Source organism: Dermochelys coriacea, chromosome 26 (genome assembly GCF_009764565.3).
Source record: "Dermochelys coriacea isolate rDerCor1 chromosome 26, rDerCor1.pri.v4, whole genome shotgun sequence".
Classification (NCBI taxonomy): Eukaryota; Metazoa; Chordata; order Testudines; family Dermochelyidae; genus Dermochelys; species Dermochelys coriacea.
Window position 1 is genome coordinate 8,168,268 of NC_050093.1, and position 20,999 is coordinate 8,189,266.

Genomic DNA, 20,999 nt, shown 5'->3' on the forward strand with positions numbered 1-20,999 from the left:
TTTATTCAAGACAAGTGGAATTTTACAGGGCCAGGACTGTCTTACCTGCAGTTTCCAAACCGTATAGTCAGTTTTAGCTCTAAGAACCTTGTGCTTGATTCTCTTCTCACTCACACCAGTGTATTCCCATTAGCTTCACTGAAGTTCCTCCTGATTTACACCGACATGAGTGGCAGGAGAATCAGGCTCTTGGACTGTCTGGCCGTAACAGCTCATCTATTAACTTAACTTCTCTGTGGATCACTTCGTTTATGTAACTTGTGGCTGGCTCACTTCTAACTTCAACGTGGACGTTATCTATGCCTATTACTTGTACATCCTGGGTGTTTTCTTTGTTTTGTCTCTGCTAGGTGTGAATTCCTTCTTGGTTTACATGGCCTTCAAAGATCACTTCCAGCTAACAGATTCTCAGGTAGGAGGGCTTTACGTTCACAAGTGATGCTTTAGCCACACACGAGTTATTGGGCTCAATAGAGGAATAACTGGGTGACGTTTAATGGTCTGTGTTATACAGGAGGCCAGACTTGATGGTCCAATAGTCCTTTCTGGCCTTACGCTCTATGAATCAATGTTCTATGCCTGTATCAATTGCTCGGGTTGTGCCATCAGCCGGGATTGAACCAGACGCCTCTGGATGTAAAAGCAAGCGCTTCTGCTGCGTGAGGTAAAAGAGCAGCGCTGAAAGTCTCGCTCCATTGAAGTCAATGGCAAAATGGGCATTGATTTCAGCGAGGCCACGATTTTACCCCCGGTCCTTTAATTTGGAGGCAGTACGAGGCTCATAAACCTCTCTATATGGTCAAGTCATTAGAGGGAGACACAGAGCCACACTGGGTTAGCATGTGTTACGCATGTTGTTCTGGGACCTAGTGCCTGATTTTAACCAGGAAAGCACTTCTTGGTTTTACTATTGGAATCGCTGGGACCTTAAGAAAAAAATTGCTGTGCAATTCTATTCGCACTCGTCAGTCACTGGGTGCGTTTCATTGTTGGGATGTCAAACCTGCGGAAGGCTTTTACTTCCAAACATGATGTGATGGAGGTGTTCCTCAGTGTCTGAAGTTCGGTTTGAATTGAGTAAGAGGTGATGGGAAAAATTGGTCTCTTTTTTTATCTAAGAATATGGTCAAAGTTTTCAAAAATGGTCACAGATTTTGTGAACCCCATTTTTGGACGCTCAGTGTGAGACCCAATGCACCTCATTGTCAGAGGGCTGGAGCAACTCCCATCGAAGGCAGTGGGAGTTGTGGGCGCCGGTCAGCTTTGAGAATCGGGGCAAGTTGGGCACTCAAGACATGAGGCATTAAAGATGCCACTTTCGAAAATTTGGGCCTTTAGAACTTCTACCGATGATGCCGTGGAGAATGTACCAATTTCTGTTTTATGCTCCATTATAATTATAATTAATAATACCTATCTCTTATATCGTGCTGCTCAACTGTGAGTCTCAAAGTGCCTTAGAAAGGAGGCCGTTATTGTTATCCCCATTTTACGGATGGGGAAACGGAGGCAGGGAGAGGTGAAGTGACTTGCTCAAGGCTCCTCAGCAAATCAGTGGCCGGGGCAAGAACTGAACCCAGCTCTGAGTCCCAGTCTATTGCCTTATCTTTTAAGGCAAGCTGAAGAGAACTTGTCTGTCTCGGTCGCTTCCCTTTCGTTTCAGTTTTACATAGTAGTTTAAGGTAAAGGACATTTAAGCTACAAGAACACTGGAGTATTTGCAAGGCCAAAAGGTATGTATCAAATGGTGTGCCTTCTTTCTCCTAGATATACGAGGTCCTGAGCGTAATCCGTGATATAGGTGCCATAGCTCAAGTTCATGCTGAGAACGGTGACATCGTTGCTGAGGTATCGTATCTGTTCGCTCTGTGGAATTTTAGCTGCATTATGCTGTCAGGCATTCAAACTTGAAAAATCCCCCTCTTAAAACCCACAGCAGGAAATCACTAAGACATGTCAAGGCGTTGTCTCAAGTAGCATAGACATTTCCATATAGAAAGCAGAGATACTTCAAAATTACAGCCCTTGTAACTCCCAGTAAGAGAACAACCGTGCCTCAGGTTTATATAGCAGCTTTTGTTCCATAACCGTTACAAACGATACATAAATCTCTTCGCCCATCACTGAAATGCAGCCACCTCTGGGGTGGAAGGCGACCCCCCCGTGTATATTAATATTACACAGCAGTTTAGGACAGGAAGTGAAGAAACATTTATGATAAGTTTTGTACAGCGCCTAGCATGACGGGATTTGGACTTGGTTGGCCTCTAGGGCCTATCGCAATAGAAATATAAATAAATAAGTAAATAATTGGGTGCTGATGCCATACTTATTTTACACGTCATGCCTAGATCATGCAACTTGGAGTTGAACAGGTTTTCAACACGTGGCCTGATAGTTTTGGGGGAAGTTTTTGTTCTTTCACACCTGAAACTTGCAGGGTTGTGAAGCGAAATCAAAGGAAAGGTTGGCATGACAACGCTGCGAATGAAATGGCCAGGATTTGCAGAGCTCTGGTAATTACCCAGACACTGGGAGTTAGTCTGAATGCTGGTTCTACTACTCCTGCCTTTGTGAAAGTACCCTGGGATATCTAGAGAGCACAAATGACGGGGATCTCTTCCAAATATCTCCAGCTCCTGGAATGAGAAACTACATTGTTTTGAGCCATCTTCCTGTTTGTTCTGCCTTAGGAGCAGCAAAGGATCCTGGATCTGGGAATCACAGGCCCTGAAGGGCATGTACTGAGTAGACCTGAAGAGGTGAGGACGTTTCACATTTTCACTTAATTCCCCCTATTCTGGGTCATGTCATATTCTACTGCCAGTAAGAACCTCATGCCTCGATTAATGTGGCCACAAATATAGTGCACATCGTGTGCCCTAGGAAATGTTGGTTTCACAGACAGAAGGGAGGAAGGGAAAAGAGGATTTTGTGACTGGTAGTTCCGGTTTGCCTGTTCTGTCCACGCAATAAATACTAAGATGATGATGATGATGATGATGTCCGTTATATTTTATTTGAATTACTGTGGCACTTATGACAAAGATATTTCTGTTGTGTCATATGGCCGGAGATCTCAAGCTGAAGACCCTTATCGGTATCATTAGCCCCCTGTTACAGCCTTGGTAACTGGGAAACAGAACGGCTCCAAATTTCAAAAATGCTCACTAGCTTCAGGTGGCTCACCGGTTAGGTAGCCAACTTGAAACGCCTTGGTTTCATTAGCAGAAGCACTGCAAGCCCATAATGACTTCTCAAGTCAATGGGAGTTGCTGATGCTGAGCACCTCTGAAAATCAGGCCTGTGGTATCTCAAACCGGGAGGCCCAAGTTAGGGGACGCTTGAAAAATTTGGCATGAGATCCTTGCCCAAGGTGTCACAGCAGGGGCAGTAGACGATGGCAGATCCAGATTATGTGACTCATCACTCTCTGGTTCAGCCACTGGATTGTGCTTCCTCAAAATGTCACGGTAGTCCCTCTTCCCTCCTGGAATATCCTCGTTTTCACTGAGAAGAACTCGTTTTCACTCGGCCATAACTGGAATTGTTATTTGCAGCTTGCAAAGTGAAACTATTCAGAACTTTCCTTCTGTTTCATTCTGGTCCTGATCCGGAAGCCCTGATTCTGATTTTGCCTAGGTCAAATCCTGGGGTTCTTGCATATTTTAAACCTCGGCAAATTCCCATTAACTCGGGAGATTTGTCTGAGTAATGGTTTCAGGATTTGACTCCCCATTGGATTTGCACTATAGCAGAGTTCTCTGTGCTCCAAACCCTCAAGTTGTTGTTCATTGTTTACTTGGTCCTTGTTTGGGCAAAACTTCCTTAAAAGTCAGTGGGAGTTTGTGCATAGGGTCAAAGTTCTATCTATCTTAGGTATTTATATTGTCGGGAAGTAGGGAAGCTCTAAGGCTCCTGTTTTACACATGGGAAACTGAGGCACAGGTAGACCAAGTGACTTGAGGAAAGTCACACAGGAAGTCTGTGGCCAGAGTTGGCACTTAGGCTGGTGTCCTAATCATTGGACCATCCTTCCTCTCCCATTGATTGCGCTGGGATTAGGTGCCCACGTTGTACCGAAATACCTACATCCCTTAGGGTCCCTTTGAAAATTGTTGTGTAAGTAACAACACAGGATTTGGTCCTAAATTCTCTTCCCGCTGTGTTGTGCTCCTCTGAGCTTTCGGTATCTCTGGGCTGGACATTGCACCATGGAATCTTGGCTTTGTGAGGGCTGTCCTTTCTGTACAAGGAGATTCTGATTGTTCCTCCAAAGTATGGGGGCTTTGCTAAGGGTGCCAGATGTGGTGCTGCTCAAAGCCCGGTGGGTGAGATCATTTTCACAGTTCCCTCCTCTTTTTATTTACTTTCCTTCTGCTTTGTTCAATCAAGCAGCATCCAAAGGCATTTTAGTGCCAGCCATAAATCTTCCAGTTTGAAATGCTGTTGCGGATTGAGAGGAACAGTGCCCAGCCCGACTGGAACACAAATCCTCTCCTTTTTTCCCCCACTGTTGTTGGCTCTGGGGATGGGGACTGTTCCCTGTATGCTGTGTGCAAACATCTGTATCCAGATTTCCCATCCACCCTTGTATTCCTTGACATATTTTCCTGATTGCATAAGGGAAACAACAACAGATGGTGGCATTGGAGGAAAATTGCATGACACTTGGGCCCAAAGTGCTGAGCACCCACAACTCCCGTTGACTTCCAAAGGGAAAAGAGGATGGCCAGTATTCTGGAGGATTAGCTCAGGCCTTCGACATGCATCCTAAGCAGGAATCGGACTCTTTGATGTAATGGATGGGGCCATTCCCTTATTTGGCTTGTTCGTTACATCTGCCTCCTGCAGTTTGAAGTGGATGCACAGACGCTCGTTCTGCCTTCAGCGTAATTAGGATACTTTTGCCTTTCGTGCTGCTGCCTAAAATGAGAATCAGCCCAAGTCACCTTTGCACTTGAGGTCAGCTGCTGCAATATAGTTAATGGTGCCTTGGCCACGTTCTGCTCCCTTGCAAGCCCATTAACAACAAAGGTTTAGTGACAGGCCTGATCCTGAAAGGGGCTGTGGAGCTGAAGTTTCCATTGGTCTATACCATTGGCCTAATTCCTGCAAGATGTAACGATCTGGTGGCAGGGCTGTCAGCTCTAGAATTGACTTCTCCCACTGGCTTACCAGAGCCTGCTGTCCCTTTCCCCGGGATGGGCGTTAAGGGGATGGGTTGCTGATTATTTTGTTGGGTGTCCTTTTTCCTATGGATGAAATTTTAGGGCTCAACTGGTGCATTGGCATTGTGTTGGCCCTCTGCACAAGGGTAAATTTCACTGATATGCCATGATTGAATAAAGAAACTGACTAAAATGTGTAGTAATGCATAGTAAGGGTAATCAATTCTCATGCTTCAGGGTATGTTGCCAGCAAGGGTCAGGAAGGAATTTTCTCCCATGTACAGCATTTAATGACTGGTGGATCATTTATGGGGAAACATGTTTTTCTCTGATGCCTCAGATATTTCCAGAGGAAGCATAGAAGGACGTGATGTTAGATAGTAAAGTGCTCAAGGCAGGGATCACCTCTGTGCATTGCTGAGCACACTGAGCGCACTCAACCAATAACGATAATATTAGGCATGTGATCTGTCCTTGCATGGGAAAATCCTGTGGGTGAAATTGTCATTGCGGTCCCAGCTCCTGTAAATCAAGTAAAGGGATCAGAGTGTCATGAAAGCTGTAAACCCCGGATCCAACCTGGGGAGGAACTGAGGAAAAGCCCCAGCGGAGTGGGTGTGGTAGGAGGAAGCTGGAGCAGGACTGCGTGCAATAGCCTGGACCAGCTATGGGGATTTTAGATGCTGCAGAGCAGCCTGTGTGCATGGAGGCTCTCAAGGCTGCCCCAGTTTATGGCAAGGGCCAATCCAATCCCTATAGCAGCTGAAATCTAAATGGCTGAAAGCCACCAAACCCGTCCCACTGCTTTGAGTCCCCTGCACCCTCAGCTCTTAAGAAAACAAAGTTGCAACTGGGCAAGTCGGAAGAGCTGGGCACGCTAAGCCGAGCTTGCTCTAACGTACAGCTGGCTTTATTTATTTTTTAGGTGGAGGCTGAAGCAGTGAACCGGGCAATAACCATCGCTAACCAGACCAACTGTCCTCTGTACATCACCAAGGTGATGAGCAAAAGTGCCGCAGATGTTATTGCTCAGGCCAGGAAAAAGGGTAAGTTATTCATAGATGGAAAAGTCCTATGAGATCATCCAGCCTATCTCCCTGCCAAGCCGGGATTGTTCGCTGAAGGACATTTTTCTAGTATTGTCCAGTCGGGGATTTAAATGTTCCAAACAACTGGCTCTGCCTCAGTTCCCACGGGCAGCCTGATAGGCTGTCAGAAAGTTTTTCCTGATCTTCAGCCCAAATGTTCTCTCTCTCTGAATATTTATCCCATTACCCTCAGTAATTTCCTCCATTAGACAGTTATCAGGTGCCTCGCCTTGAATCATTTAGTCATATTACACAAAGCTCTTTCCCATGTAACTCAGTCCTTCCAACTCCCCCGTCCTTCTTTGGTACGGGTCCCTTCTGCACCCAGAAATAAACACAATATTCCAGGGGCAGCTACAACAGAGAGAAGTATTTTTACCTTCCTGATGTCTATACTACACATTGCTGCGTTGGGCCAAATTCAGCGCTGGCATTGGCTTTGGCTCATCGCCTTCTGCTTCTCAGACAAATGGGGGAGGAAAAAGTGAGCGGAGCTGCTCTTTAGCAGGGCATTAGCTTAAGCAAGGCAAGCAAATGACATCACTGATTTCCAGACTCAGTGGAATTACAGTTAAACTGCAGAGAGAGCTCCAATTTCATCCCTTTATTCTGCTACCAAAGCCTTGTTACTTTCCATTTAAATCATCTAGGGTGGGCGTTGAAGCAGGAGGATTTTTTTTCCCCTTTGCACTCAAGAATTGGATTTAATTTGATGCAGTCTAAATAAAACCAAACGAATACACAGATGACATCAGTTTCCATATGGGGGCAAGGTGCTGGAAGAATTAGTTCTTACTGCAGCAAACTCCAGTGCAGGGGGAGAGAATTCGTGAGTGCTTAGACCCCATGATTCCCTTTAAATTAATTCAGAGCTGGTCCGAAGATTGAGGGGGTTCTCTTTCTGTCACAGAACTGGGACAGCACAAGCAGCATCAGACCTCATTTGGGACCGAGAGGGATCACCTAGAAATGAGAGAATAAATTCACGCAGTGATGAGACTGTATGTCTGAGCACTCAACAAATGACTGAATTTATCCTCCCAACACCCCGGGAGGTAGGGAAGTGTGATTCCCACTTTATAGGCCGGGAACTGAGTGAAAGAGAGATTAAAAGACTTGGCCCAGGAGGCTGTGGCAGAATCGGGAACTGAAGTTGGCTCTCTCGAGTCCTAGTCATGTGCACTAACCCCAAAAAGCATCCCACCCCCTCCCTTGGCCACAACGGTAAAGACAGCCAATAGTGGTGGTAGTTTTGGGGATGTGGGCTAGCAGTCTACCAGCCCAGACCCATTCTGGGCATTAAGGAGTAACCTATCAGGTAAAAAACGTTCATTGCTACCATGTTCGGTACGTATCTGGTGGTGAGGACCAGGGCAGATGCAGGTGCTGGAAGTGGGTCAGTTTTTCTCTGTCACAAAATATTTGTCATTATTTGTAGAATGGACTGATTTCTGTCTGCTGCTTTTATCAAATGATGCAGGTAATAAGACCCTTACCCCCTAATTATAAAACATGCCTCAGGCCAAGCAGACATGACCAAAACTGTGTGTCTCATGCACACGTGGTACAACTCTATCTTCTTAGTATCACTGAGTACAATGACAATAAACTACTTATATTACAGTAATGATTCTTAGCAGAAGATCTGTAGAATGTTTTGCATGAATATATTGTGTGAATAACGTACTCTGATGTAATCCCTACATATAACTAACTATGAGCTACTAAATGTTTAATGCCACACCACTTTGAGCTATAATTTACTTGAAAAAAATAGTCAGATAGCTGAAATCTTTCTGTTGCCCCTCACAACCTGTGTCTGATGTGTTCCATACTGTGTTGCTACACTTGTCACTGTCACAGTTGCCTGCATAGGATCACATCGGATCTTCCCTGCAGCATTTGCATCTCCTCAGCTATGCTTCCAAAAAGGTGAGGATGACTTTTGGTGCAGGTGGCAGACGGTCATTTCAGGAACAAGATGTCCCGTGCTATCTGTCACCCTTTTGGTTTTGACAGGGGACACTTGAAGATACTGAACTGTCGCACGAGTCCATATGTATAGCTGATAATTTGCACATAATTGTGCAGCCTGAAGGAGGCCATCATTGATGGCAGTTTCTCACTTGTTTTGTCCTTCTTGGCAAACAATTCATAGCACACGTTATCTAGATACTAGCTTCTTACCACAGGATAATAAAGATACCACTGAGACACCAAAGATACCACTGTTGACTTTGAAAAAGCTGCAGTTGGGTTGGACTGCAGTTACCACCCTTCAAATCTTGCTAGTGCTACTGAGCAAGGACTACTTGATTCAGCTACTCTTTGGTTCTTTATTAACTCTCTGGTTAGGTCAGCCCAGTCCAAGGCATGAATTCAAAGTAATGCTCCTAGGCTCTTCTTTGAGTGATGATCCCTATGTGGATTCCAAATGTGGGGTGCGCATTCTTGCCAGGCGCCAGAGCCGCAATTGTTCACGGTGGTGTTGGTTGACTCACTCGTGTGTCGTGCATCCACTGCGTGGTGGGTCTGAGACTTTAAGAGGTCATGGGGGTCGACACCACTCCAGTTCCCTCTTACAAGACAGAAGGAGAGCCCGGAGCAGAGGGGATGGAGGATTGGATTGGATTGGGGATTGGGATCCAGATAGGGACCACACATCTCAAAGAAACCTCCAGTTACAGTAAGTAACTAACTTTCTCCTCTTCTTTGAGTGCTGGTCCCTATGTGGATTCCAGATGTGGGAGAGTACCGAGTAATACTCCGTGTGAAGGCGGGTGCGAGGGCTCTCCAGAAGTCACAGTCTGAAGGACGACATGGCCAACAGCCGCATCCGCCACCGCGGCATGGGCGAGGGCATAATGGGTTGTAAAGGTATGGACGAAGGACCAAGTGGCCGCCCGGCCAACGTCCTGCCATGGGATGTCTGCAAGGAAAACTGCCGTGGCAGCATGAGCCCGCGAGGAGTGGGCCGTGACCCCCCGGTGTGATGGTGCGGGAATGCCAGAGAGCGCGTAACAGTCCGCAGTGCAGCGGGAGATCCAATGGGAGGGACGTTACGAAGAGCACTGTGACCGAAAGGGAGCTGAGAATGGGCAGGCCACAGACGTATTAGCCCTGAGGCCAGAGGAGAGGGATTGCTGAGAGTGGATGTGCTTGGTTCATATCACAGACACATCGCTAACAGTAAGAGAGCTGAGGAGGGGCATGCTTTGTGAATGCCACAAGCACTGGGTGGGGAATGCAGAATAGACACCATCAGCACAGGCCACCGCTTTGCACCCAAGACCAAGCGAGGAATTGAGAACAAGCAGCCTCAATGCCTGCCATAGACACAGAGCCTGAGACTGAGGGTTTGGGTGTCCAGATGTGGGTTTGAGAGGCATTCTGGAGCATTCCTTCCTGCTGTCCAGAGCTGGGGGGAGGGAAGGGAGAGAAGAGCTCTAAATTCCTTCTCCACCCACTTCTCCGGATGCTCAGTTACTAGCTTCAGCCATCTTTTCCCCATGTTGCCGAAAGCTGAAGTAGAGTCAAATCCATTGACGGCATGAATGGTGACATAAGACACATGTCCGTTCCCCGTTCCCTAACTACGCTGTGCATGGGAATGAATCTCTCTTCTTTGGGCCAACTCCAGTTTTGAAATAGAATTTATCTACCCCAAGAACAGAGCAATGTCTTGGGCACGTAGATGCAACCTCTGAGACCAAGCTCCTCATTAGCACCCTGTTTACTCCAAGTGTTCATCAGCAACATGCAAAAACCATGCGCGAATCTGCTTCCTTGCGATCTGCCTCAAGTTCTGGTATTGCAGAATGTTTGCCTGGCACTACTTTCACTGCTCGTGCGAGGTCATGAAACCCGCTAGCAAGGTATACTTCAGCACCAGGCAACAAACGCTGTTCATGCTTCATGACGCAGTCATGGAAGAGGAAGTTTGCAATGTTAGATTTGTTCTTTGAATTTGATGAGCGCTTCAAGCATTGCTTTGGTAATGGTGTTAACACAATGGGGTCTCAAACTTCTTGCATTTGGACATTTTCCCCCCCAGCCCCCCGTAGGCTCGCTCACCAGATCTGACTGAGGCTTCATTTGCGTAGTTGTCACCAACAGCAGCAGTGAATTGCCATGTTAGGCTAGGGATAATGTTTAGCAGCTGATCAAGCAGCTTGCCAAAAGTTTTGCACTTGACAGCATTGGCACGCCATCTGCAGAAGGATCAGGGGATCAATAATGGCTAACATTGGCTAGCTCAACCATTGACAGATTTTTCTCCATCCAAGACAATGTGTTGCTCTTTTGGGTTGTTCTTAGAGATCCATCCAAGTTGAAGAGGGAAAGTGGGACAGGTGCCAGGATATACTTCATCAAACCCTGCTTATCAACATCTCTGGACTGGGCAATACCTGTCAGCTTGCTGACTATCAATAGTTATTGATTGTGCTGTCTGCTTCTTCTTTTGCTCATCTGTTTTGTTGAGGTTACCAAATGATTTGAGATTATGCCTTTTTTGTGGGATCAAAGAGGCCTGCCTCACTCCTTTTCAGCCTTCTGGTTACAAGCTATTCCATTCCTTGTGTGCCATTCTCTCTTATCACGCACAAACTTCATGCAGTTTCAGGTGGGGGCCACAGAAGATGTTGCAATGTTCACAAGCAGCTCTCTGTTGTCTGGACTTCTTCCAGGTTCAGCGCAACACAGATTTGTCATTCTTTCAGTCACGGCTTTTAGAATATCTTGGACAGCAGTTTCATTTGCAAGCGTGCACTTTGGGGCAGCTTCTTTGTGGAGCTCTGTTGCTGAAGGCTGCATTCCACACGTTTATTTGGCCATAGTTGTTAAAGCTGCCTTAAAATGTGCAGTCAGGTATTCCCTGGTCAGAGCCTTATCTTTTGTGCAAAGATGTTGATGCTTCCCACGGTCCTAGTTGAGACGCTGCACTTTGGCCATATCATACCTGACACGTCTGAGGGGTCTGGCAGTCCAGTATACTGCTTCTTGACTATCACCCAGAGCATGATACATATGTGGCTTCTCCTCCTCCAGAAGTCTGGCTTCTGCTACATTTTACACAATCCCATCTAAGCCAATTCATATGACCACACTGGACATAAAGTGGAATTGTCTCTGCAAATGTCTCAAGCTCCATGGATTTGTTATTGTCTCTTTTTGCTGCTATGAAATCTATCAATAGAAGGGAGTAATCTGCTATATAGTTTTTCCAGAAGAGAAATGTATCTGAATAGTTTTTTCCTTGGGTAACATAAGTGTCCATGAGCTGGTGGAATGATGGTTCATGAAGTCTGCCAGATCCTTTTGTGCTTCCGCTCTGGTTCCTGTGTGTGCCTTCTCCACATCTTCAGATGCTTTAGTTCATGTTCAGGCTCTCTCTAAGATGCATCTCTTTGCATCTTTTGGGAGAACATCGTTGTTCATGGAATCGCTAAGCAACTCATTGCCTCACTCATAAGTTTGTGGATTCTAATGCCTCACTTGTATGCTTCTCCTCTTAAAGCCTGGCTGATGACTGAAGCATCATGGATGCTGGCTTCCACATGGATGTCTTGAAACTCACTTTCCTGCTTGATCTGTGAAATTTTTGGCATGATGCATGCCTTCCATCTCAAGGTGATTATTGTCAAATTCGTTGTGATTCCTCCATTTAATCAACTGTGCTTTGCAGTAGATTCCTTCTTCGTGTGTGTCATAGGTCCAGTCTTGGCCCAGAGAGTGAAACGTATCTTGAAAATATTTCATCATGGCGTACACCATGTTAACATCAGTTGCTGCTTCAGGAGTCTTTGGACTTTTTCTCAAATCCGTCTGCTCTACAAATAATGACCAATATTTTGCATTATCCTATTATGGTTGTATTGAGAAGCTTTCTACCAATTTTGGTCAAAATTAGACTCTTTCTTCAAGTTATGGCCCTTTTTGTGATTTTTAAGATTCTTCCAGATTGGATGCCCGATAACATTTAAACATTACGTGATGGAGAAAAACTGCACCACATCTAGCATCCACCTCCACTCTGGTGAGGACCACCAGGTATGTGCCCAATGTGATAGCAGTGACATTTTTCTAGCTGATGGGTTAGCCTAACTGATTAAAACCTGTTTTTAAATCTGGTTGCTAGACTATAAAAACTGCCTATTCATTGCACTCAGGCCATTAAACGGTCTTTCAGTGGCTGTGGAACTGGCCTGGAATTGAACCAACAGCCTACCAATTAAAGGCTCTGGGGGCTGTTACTAATCTCCCATACCATCCAGAACAGTGGTCCATCTAGACCAGTATCCTGATCTAGATGGACCAGTGGCCAGTGCCGGATGCTTCAGAGGGACTGACCAGAACAGGGCAATTTATCGAGTTCTACCCTCTGTCATCCAGTCGCAACTTCTGGCAATGCACCCAGTCAATATGGGTAGAGTTGAAGTTCCCCATTAATATTGGGTTTTTCGATTCTGTAAACTCTCTAATCTCCCTGAGCATTTCATAGTCACCGTCACCATCCCGGTCAGGTGTTCACTAATATATTCCTACTGCTGTACTGTGCCAATAAATAAAGTATTGTTCAAGCATGCAATTTCTAGTCATGGAGATCCTGTGATACAGTTTGATTCCTTTAAGATTTTTGCTGGATTTGACTCTACGCTCTTTCACATATAGTGCCACTGCCCCACCAGCCTCTGTCATTTCTATATGTTTTGTACCCTGTTGTTACTGGGCCCTATTGATTATCATCATTCCGCCAAGTTTCTGTGATGCCTGTTATATCAATATCCTCATTTAATACCAGGCACTCAAGTTCACCCGTCTTCATATTTAGACTTCAAGCACTGGAATACAAGCACTTAAAAAAATTGGTCAGTATTGAATGGGACTCTTTTTTTTCATTTGACTGTTTCTCTTCAGTTCCTACCTGTACTTTATCAGCTTCTATCCTCTCCTGTTTACTAGGATATAGAGCATTCCTTTAATAAATCCTTGCCTAAGTGATGTCTGTCCGAACTGTGTGCTGCTCTGTCCCTGTTGACTTTCCCCCAGCCCTAGGTTTAAAAACTCCTCTACAACCTTTTTAATTTTACATGCCAGCACTCTGGTTCCATTTTGGTTTAGTTGGAGACCATCCTTCCTGTACAGGCTCCTCCTTTCACAAAAGGTTCACCAGTTCCTAATAAACGTAAATCCCTCCTTCAAACACCATTGTCTCATCCACGCACTGATACGCTGCAGTTCTGCCTGTCCAACTGGCCTTGCATGTGGAACTGGAAACGTTTCAGAGAATGCTACCATGGAGGTCCTGGATTTTCATCTCTTACTTGGGAGCCTAAATTGGCCTCCAGGACCTCTCTTATCTTTCCCCATGTCCCCATGTAGCTACGTGTACCACGACCACTGGCTCCTCCCTAGCACTGCACACAAATCTGTCTAGATGTCTCAAGAGGTCCACAACCTTTGCACCTGACAGGCAGTTCATGCATTTCTCCCGGTTATAACAAATCCAACTATCTTTATTTCTAATGATCGAATCCCCCATTACTATTACCTGGCTCTTCCTAATAACTGGGATCCCCTCCCCTGGAGGGGTATCCTCAGTGAGAGAGGATATGATGACATCATCTGGAGGGAGGGTCCCAACTAGGGGATCATTTTCCTCTGCTCCAGCTTGATGTTCTCCTTCGAGACTTTCATCCTTCTCAGCAGCCCAGAGGTGGGACCACTTTCATGTGTCCATGAAGGTCTCATCTATGTACCTCTCTGTTTCCATTAGTTCCTCTAGTTCAGCCACTCTCAAGAGCCCGTACGCGGTCTCTGAGGGCCATGAAAATGCAGACATATGACACCTTTCCACAAGGCAGGTAATCATATGTGCTGCATTCATTGCAATAAACTGGATAGTCCCCACTCTGCTGCTAGACTTCTGCCTGCATTATTTTTCCTCTTGCAGGCTTTTTGTTCTTTTTTGGGGGGTTGTGTTGTTTATGGGCCTAAGTTTTTAGTGGTTTTTTAGGTGTATCTGGCTCTCCCATTCCTTCTTTAAATTCCCTCATAAAACTCACCCTTTCACTAGCTCCTCTGGTGGTTTAGGAGCTGGCTTTTTAAGCCCGTTTTCCATGAGTTAGCCGCGGCCCCTTGTCAAGGGATCCTAAAGGCATTAGAGATTAATGGATGGATGGCGACTGCCTTGTTAGGAAGCTCTGAGTCTTGCGTAGCACCCAGCCCCACCCACAGACAACACGACAATCTTCAGTCAAGCAAGCACGTGACAAATGCGCTAACATTCAGACTTGCGTCAAGGGTCATGTTGTCGCTCTTCACAAAACTCCCCTGGTTCCTGCTCCTGTTTGCTAGCTCTCAATAGATCTCCGAATGCTTCAAAATCTTTTAATAGTACCCCTAGGAGGCAGAGAAAAATTATCCCCGTTTTACAGCTGGGGAACTGAGCCACAGAGAGGCTAAATGACTTGGCCAAGGTCACACACAAGGTTTGGGGTAGTGCAGGCAGTTGCGGCAGTCTGTCTCATCTTGTAGGAGAGAGCTCTAACTACTAGGCCATTCTTTTTCTTTGGTGGTAGCTTATGTACAATTCCAGGGCAAATGCCTCAGTAGGTGACTTTTTGTATACGTTACACAAGCTTAAAAAAATGGCATGCAAAGCAGAGTTGCACAACAGAGCCACACAGCCGGCACCCACAATCCTGAGAGGGTTGAGAATGAGTCACTGAAGAACATCCAGAGGAATGAACAAAAGGTAATTGATTTCTTAATGGGAAGAAAAAAAAAAAAGAACTTTATGTAAAGCCAGATGCACATGATGGCATTTGCATGGTGAATATTCCTTGCAGACACTGTCCGTGGCAGTCCTGCAAAACGAAAGATAGCTTGCGAGAACAATTCCTCCAATGTATTGGGTATAAACAGGCTTCCCTTTCACATCCAGTGTGCCCTTTGCCTTGTTCCAGTTTCATGACCCCTGAACCTGTTTGCTGCAAGTTCTCCCTGGTAGGCTCTTCTTTGGCTAGATAATTGTCTCTTAAACAGTCCCAATGATGGGGTAGGAGGCCAAGCCATTACGATCCACGCTCAAGGCCTGTTCTCTAGGATGCACCTTCAGTGCACTGTCACAGGAAAGTGGCCAGATTCGATGCTCTTTGCCCCGCTTTTTGCCTATTCTTGGTGTCTTGGTGTCTGAAAACCCACAGATGCCTTCTTTGCACGTGAGTAGTAGCACAATAAGGATCTGTGCTTGGATGCCGCAGTGAGGGGTTCAGTTGCTTAGTAGTTCAGTGCCACTAGCAGCTATCAGGGCGTCTGAAGTTGCCTCCAGTGTGTGCTCTGTGTGCAGACAACGATCTTGTATCCCACCCCCATAAAGTATCATGTCCTGAAACATGGGCTGTTCCCGCCTGTGGTTAAAAATTCTTCTCTAAAGAGGTCTTGTGGGTAAAGCACTGGACTGTGACTCAAGAGATCTGGTTTCATTTCCTTGCTGTACCACAGACATTGGGGGAAAAAAAAAAAAATCTATCTTCTTTGTGCCTCAGTTCCCCCTCTGCAAAATGAGGATGATACTTCCTTTCTCCTACCCTTTGTCTGTCCTTTCTATTTAGACTCTCTAAACTCTTCTGGGAAGAGATTCTGTGTGTGTGTGTGTATGTATGTATGTATGTACAACACCTTGCACTATGGGCCCCAGTCTGTTTATGACAGCGTTACTGTAAATACAACAAAATCTTCATTCTGCTACATTTTTTTATCAGATCCCTTCTGATTTATCCTGTAATGGGCCTTCCGACACTCTGTTCCCACCCCCCCCCCAGCTCTTATTTGTACAGTCCCATTATGAGGGATCTAATAAACTGGCAACTTCTGCTGCTCTAAATGCTCCTCAGGAACAAACCTTCACTGTTAACTCACAAACACTGAGAAGCCTATGTTTTCAAAGGTAACTGACAGTTTTGGGGGCCTGACCCGAGATGCCATAAATGGACCTGAGTTTCAGAAAATGTGGAATACCCATACTCTGAAAACCAGGCCTCTGTGAGGCCATAAGGCCTAGGTAGACCAGATGTCCCGATTTTATAGGGACAGATTTTTGGGTCTTTTTCTTATATAGGCTCCTATTTACCCCCCACCCCCTGTCCTGATTTTTCACACTTGCTGTCTGGTCACCCAAAGGCCTAGTGATAGAGCAGGGGACTGAGATGCAGGAGACATGGGCTCTGTTTCCATCTCTGCTGTCACTGGGCGGCTGCCTGACCTTGGGCAAGGCATGTCCCTGTTCTGTGCCTCAGTTTCCCCATCTATAAAATGGATAATGACACTGACCCTTGAGAGTTCCTGATTAAAAGCTCTATACAAGAGGTAGGTGGTGGTATCATTATTAAGGTTTCTCAAGCGGGGCACCCAGAATGACCAGGGGCTTGTGAAAAATTTAGGTCATAGATAAGATAATGGCAAGTGGTGGTAGCATGACTACTTCTGAGGGAGCTCTTAACCAGGCAGCCTTGTCTAATGACGGTGATCTAAGCTGGTCCCTCAAGCATGAGATGCTGTAGAAATGGGAATGGTATGGTTATTGTCTCATCAGCAAATAAGCATTTCATACACAGCGCTGACTTCGTTATTTACATCGTGTTTTTCTATTAGCAGGGTGCGGCTCCATACCAATGAAATGTTTACATTTGAATACACTCCAGCATATTGGAGATACTGCAAACAAGGTGTGGGGGTAACAGGGACAGAATTTTGTTTCGGATAAAGTTTTTGGCCAAACCATATAGTTTGTGTTGGTTCAGATTTCACCAGCCTTAATTTTGGGGCACTTATAGCACCTGGCATCATGTAATTTGTTGTAACAAATAGATTGGATTGGGGTCTAGCAACAGGATAGAGCGGGGCAGTTGCTATGCTGCTTCGGACCATGTAGTCCAGTATCCTGCCTCTGTCAGGGGCCGCTATCAGCTGCATCAGAGGAAGGTGTAAGAAATCCTGCTGTAGTTATGGGATAATGTCCCTAGGGGCAAGTTACCTCCCTGTTCTCCCTTAATTAGAAGGATGGCAGGTGCCCCACGGAGAGGTTGGAGATGCATGTTGCTCTGCTGGCGTTGTGGTGCTTAGAGCTGTCCTGTTGGTGTCTTTCTGCCCCGTAGGCACCGTGGTGTATGGTGAGCCCATCACAGCAAGCCTGGGGACCGATGGATCTCATTACTGGAGTAAGAACTGGGTCAAGGCTGCAGCCTTTGTCACCTCCCCACCACTGAGCCCTGACCCAACCACTCCTGATTTTCTCAACTCCCTGCTGGCTTGGTGAGTAGACGAGGCTGCGTGTTCACAGAACATGCGGTCTGAGCACATTACGCATTCTCTGCTAGTGGGTGGTCACCAAAGGTAACTTCCGGTTACAGAGTTGCATCTTTAGCTCAAGGGTAGAGTGCTGTGCTCTGGTGCAGAAGGTCCTGGGCTCTCTGAGGACTTGAGGCTGTTAATTTGCTGTGAAAATAAAGTAATTACCCCATTTCCCCCCCCCCCCCCCATTTGGGTTTCAGCGGAGACCTGCAGGTAACTGGCAGTGCCCACTGCACCTTTAACACTGCCCAGAAAGCTGTTGGAAAGGACAACTTTACCCTGATCCCTGAAGGAACCAATGGGACTGAAGAAAGAATGTCCATCATCTGGGATAAGGCTGTGGTAGGTCACTCAGGGGTCCGATTCCCATCCGTCCTCTAGTTGAGGAGCTCAGTTACATGGTTGGGTTACATTTTGTTTCGCCCCCCCATTTTTTTTTTATTCCCCTGTTTAGCATCTAAAAAGGGCACTAACACACCAAAACAAAAAAGTGAAAGTGACCTTTAAACCAGAATCTAGTGAACGTTGTCTGCCTAGAGGTAGACTCACCTTTGCTCCTTCCCACTTCTGGGCTGCAATAGCAGGCTGGTGTGAGTTAGAGCACCCTTAATAGCTGCTTGTAGGCTGCTTTGTAGTCTAGAAGTGTCAGTGTAGCGCACGCTGGTGACTCTTCCTCTGGTCCCTTGCATGTCTCCTCTGGCCCACCCCCAACAATGCTACTATACCAGGGCTGCACAAGAGTTGAACATAGGGCCCTAGGTATCCCTTCTCAAGGGGCTGAATCAGAGACTAAAAACTGGCTCAAAGTTCTCCAGCCCTCACGGAGGAAATGTAATTCTTTCCACCTCTATTCTCTGTGTTGACTCAGATTCCTCATCTGTAAACTGTCTAATAAACTGATCCCACAGGCAGGTTGGGTGCTGCTTGATTAAGATTTGCACTGCTGTAGGGAGGCAGCGTGGCCTAGTGAATAGTGCACTGGATTGGGACTTGGGAGACAAGGGTGCTCTGCCACTGATTGATTGGGTAACCTTGGGCAGGCCACTTGCCCGCCCTGTGCCTTAGTTTTCCCCACTGGAAAATGGGGATAATAGCAGTGACCTTCTTTGTTTTTGTTTTTAAAAAAGAAGTGTGTTGAGATCTACTGCTAATAAGAACAAGGTATTATGGCGCTTTTAGATCTTTGAAGGAAAGATACTAACAGAGCTTGGTTGTTAGAATTAATAAGTAATGTTGTCTGTACAAAGCCAGTCACCTCCTCCATCCAATGGTAACAAATCTCTGTCTAACACAAGGCCCTCAGGAATCTGCTTTCGGCAGGAGATGCTGTTAGCTAGTTGCGTTAGTACAGGTTTGTGCTTTGCTAATGCAGTGATGTCTTTGCTCCTTCACCAGGTGACTGGTAAAATGGATGAGAACCAGTTTGTGGCTGTAACCAGCACCAACGCCGCTAAGATCTTCAACTTGTACCCACGGAAGGGCCGCATCGCCGTAGGCTCTGACGCTGACCTTGTCATCTGGGATCCTGACTGTATCAAAACAATCTCGGCCAAGACCCATAACATAGTGAGTACCTTGTGCAGCTGAGCCCTGCCTACCCTCCCTTCTGCACCAAGCTACAGCCGACCTGCTGTAGTACCGTAGTACAGAGGCTTCCCACAGCTAGGTCGATGGAAGAATTCTTCCACTGACATAGTCGCAGCTACACAAGGGGTTAGGTTGACCTAACTACAGTGCTCCGGGTGTGAAAATTCTCACCTCCCTGGGCAGCGAAGCCAGGTTGAGCTAATTTTTTAAGCGTAGACCAGGCCTCTGTAGCCGAGCACTATGCATAGAGAGAATTCTGGACTGGTTTTCTCCATAATGTGCCTGACAGCTCCCTCTGATCCAAGGGAATTGAGAGTGTTTGTTTGATGCACACCTGATTCTGATGCATGATCCCTCCTTGGCACTCCAAGGGAAGATGAAAAATCTGCCATAAAGCCACATCCTTCACACTTACACCCACTGTTATAATTACTGTCCTGTAGTGTCCCCCTGAGACCATGCACCCCATGTGCACACTGCCACAGCAGGACCCGTAGCATGAAGGAGCAAATAAGTGTTCGCTGGCCCACAAACATAGGACTAGGAACAGTGGTTTCACACTTAGGGCGGTCTGCATTCTGGGGGTCATTTTTCAGCTAATAAATGGTGCAGTGTCTCTCTTGCGGGGGGGGGGGGGGGTAGTGTTCAGTTTAAACCTAAAATGAGCACAGTTATGAACTGGTTTTTGAGACTTAAGTTTTGCCGATGGCTTCCTAGTCATTATAGTGGGTAGAATCAGACATCTGGATCCAAGCGTACTCTTGAACTTTGCAGAGTTTGAATGACAGATTCAGATTTTGCAGCCTGAATTCCTCTCACTTAAAAACACAGCCTAGTTTAACCAGGAGCTTTCATGCTGGCTGTGAGATTTCTGTGCCTTGTGCAATTCAAAGGGTTAGACTAGCTGAATGAGAGTAGTTCCTTCTGGCCTGCAAGTCTATGGGCCAGATTGTCAGCTGGAATAAATCAATTGAGCTCTCCTGGTGCTCTATTAATTTACAGCAGCTGAGAGTCCAGCTCCTTAAGCCTGTGCTCCAGCAGTTGACTAAGTAGGTCTCATTCTAAATGAGACAGTACCTACCACTATCAGCAGGCAGGGCCAGCTGAAGTTCCCCATGGCCCTGCAGGAGGACAGGAGAGAGAACAACCAGTATATGGGTCTGTTTACAACTGGTTTAGCTGCTGGCTTAAAAACTTGAGTGTTTCCTTGGAAAAACCTCCTTCTGCATTTTCCATGAATGGCTTTATTCATTCCACTGCTGAAGCAGCAAAATTTTCCTACATAGATTGGATCCTACATTAACAAAGGCTTTAAAAAAAATAGATTTTGGCTTGCTTTTGTGTTCCTTAACACTATCTAACTTGGTAACTGGGCTAATAACTTTGTTATGGTGGATGAAAGAGCCTATATGAAACACAGGTTTCCAAGTAGCAGCCATGTTAGTCTCTATTCGCAAAAAAAAAAGGGAGCACATGTGGCACCTTAGAGACTAACAAATTTATTTGAGCATAAGCTTTCGTGAGCTACAGCTCACTTCATCGGATGCCTTTGGTGGAAAAAACAGAGGGAAGAATTTTCCACCAAATGCATCCGATGAAGTGAGCTGTAGCTCACGAAAGCTTATGCTCAAATAAATTTGTTAGTCTCTAAGGTGCCACAAGTCCTCCTTTTCTTTTATGTAAAACATAGTTTACAAGGACTGAGTGGCTCAATAGATGGTGATTAGGGGCTAGATCAAGTCCTGCTTTGTCTGGTAGCATCTGAAAATTCTTGCCGCCTGATGGCTTCTTTTTGTCT

At 46.0% G+C, this 20,999-nt stretch overlaps 1 protein-coding gene across 10 annotated transcripts in view; it reads left to right on the top strand.

Moving 5' to 3' along the window:
• Nucleotides 1-20,999, top strand: part of DPYSL2 (dihydropyrimidinase like 2) — a 92,596-nt gene that overhangs the window by 59,591 nt on the left and 12,006 nt on the right. For all 10 annotated transcript variants that reach the window (XM_043503210.1, XM_038384693.2, XM_043503208.1 and 7 more), the window contains 7 exons: nucleotides 351-412; nucleotides 1,768-1,848; nucleotides 2,694-2,762; nucleotides 6,097-6,217; nucleotides 17,419-17,575; nucleotides 17,815-17,956; nucleotides 19,010-19,180. In XM_043503210.1, coding sequence (XP_043359145.1) covers nucleotides 351-412; nucleotides 1,768-1,848; nucleotides 2,694-2,762; nucleotides 6,097-6,217; nucleotides 17,419-17,575; nucleotides 17,815-17,956; nucleotides 19,010-19,180 — 803 coding nt within the window. The remainder of the gene's footprint in view (nucleotides 1-350; nucleotides 413-1,767; nucleotides 1,849-2,693; nucleotides 2,763-6,096; nucleotides 6,218-17,418; nucleotides 17,576-17,814; nucleotides 17,957-19,009; nucleotides 19,181-20,999) is intronic.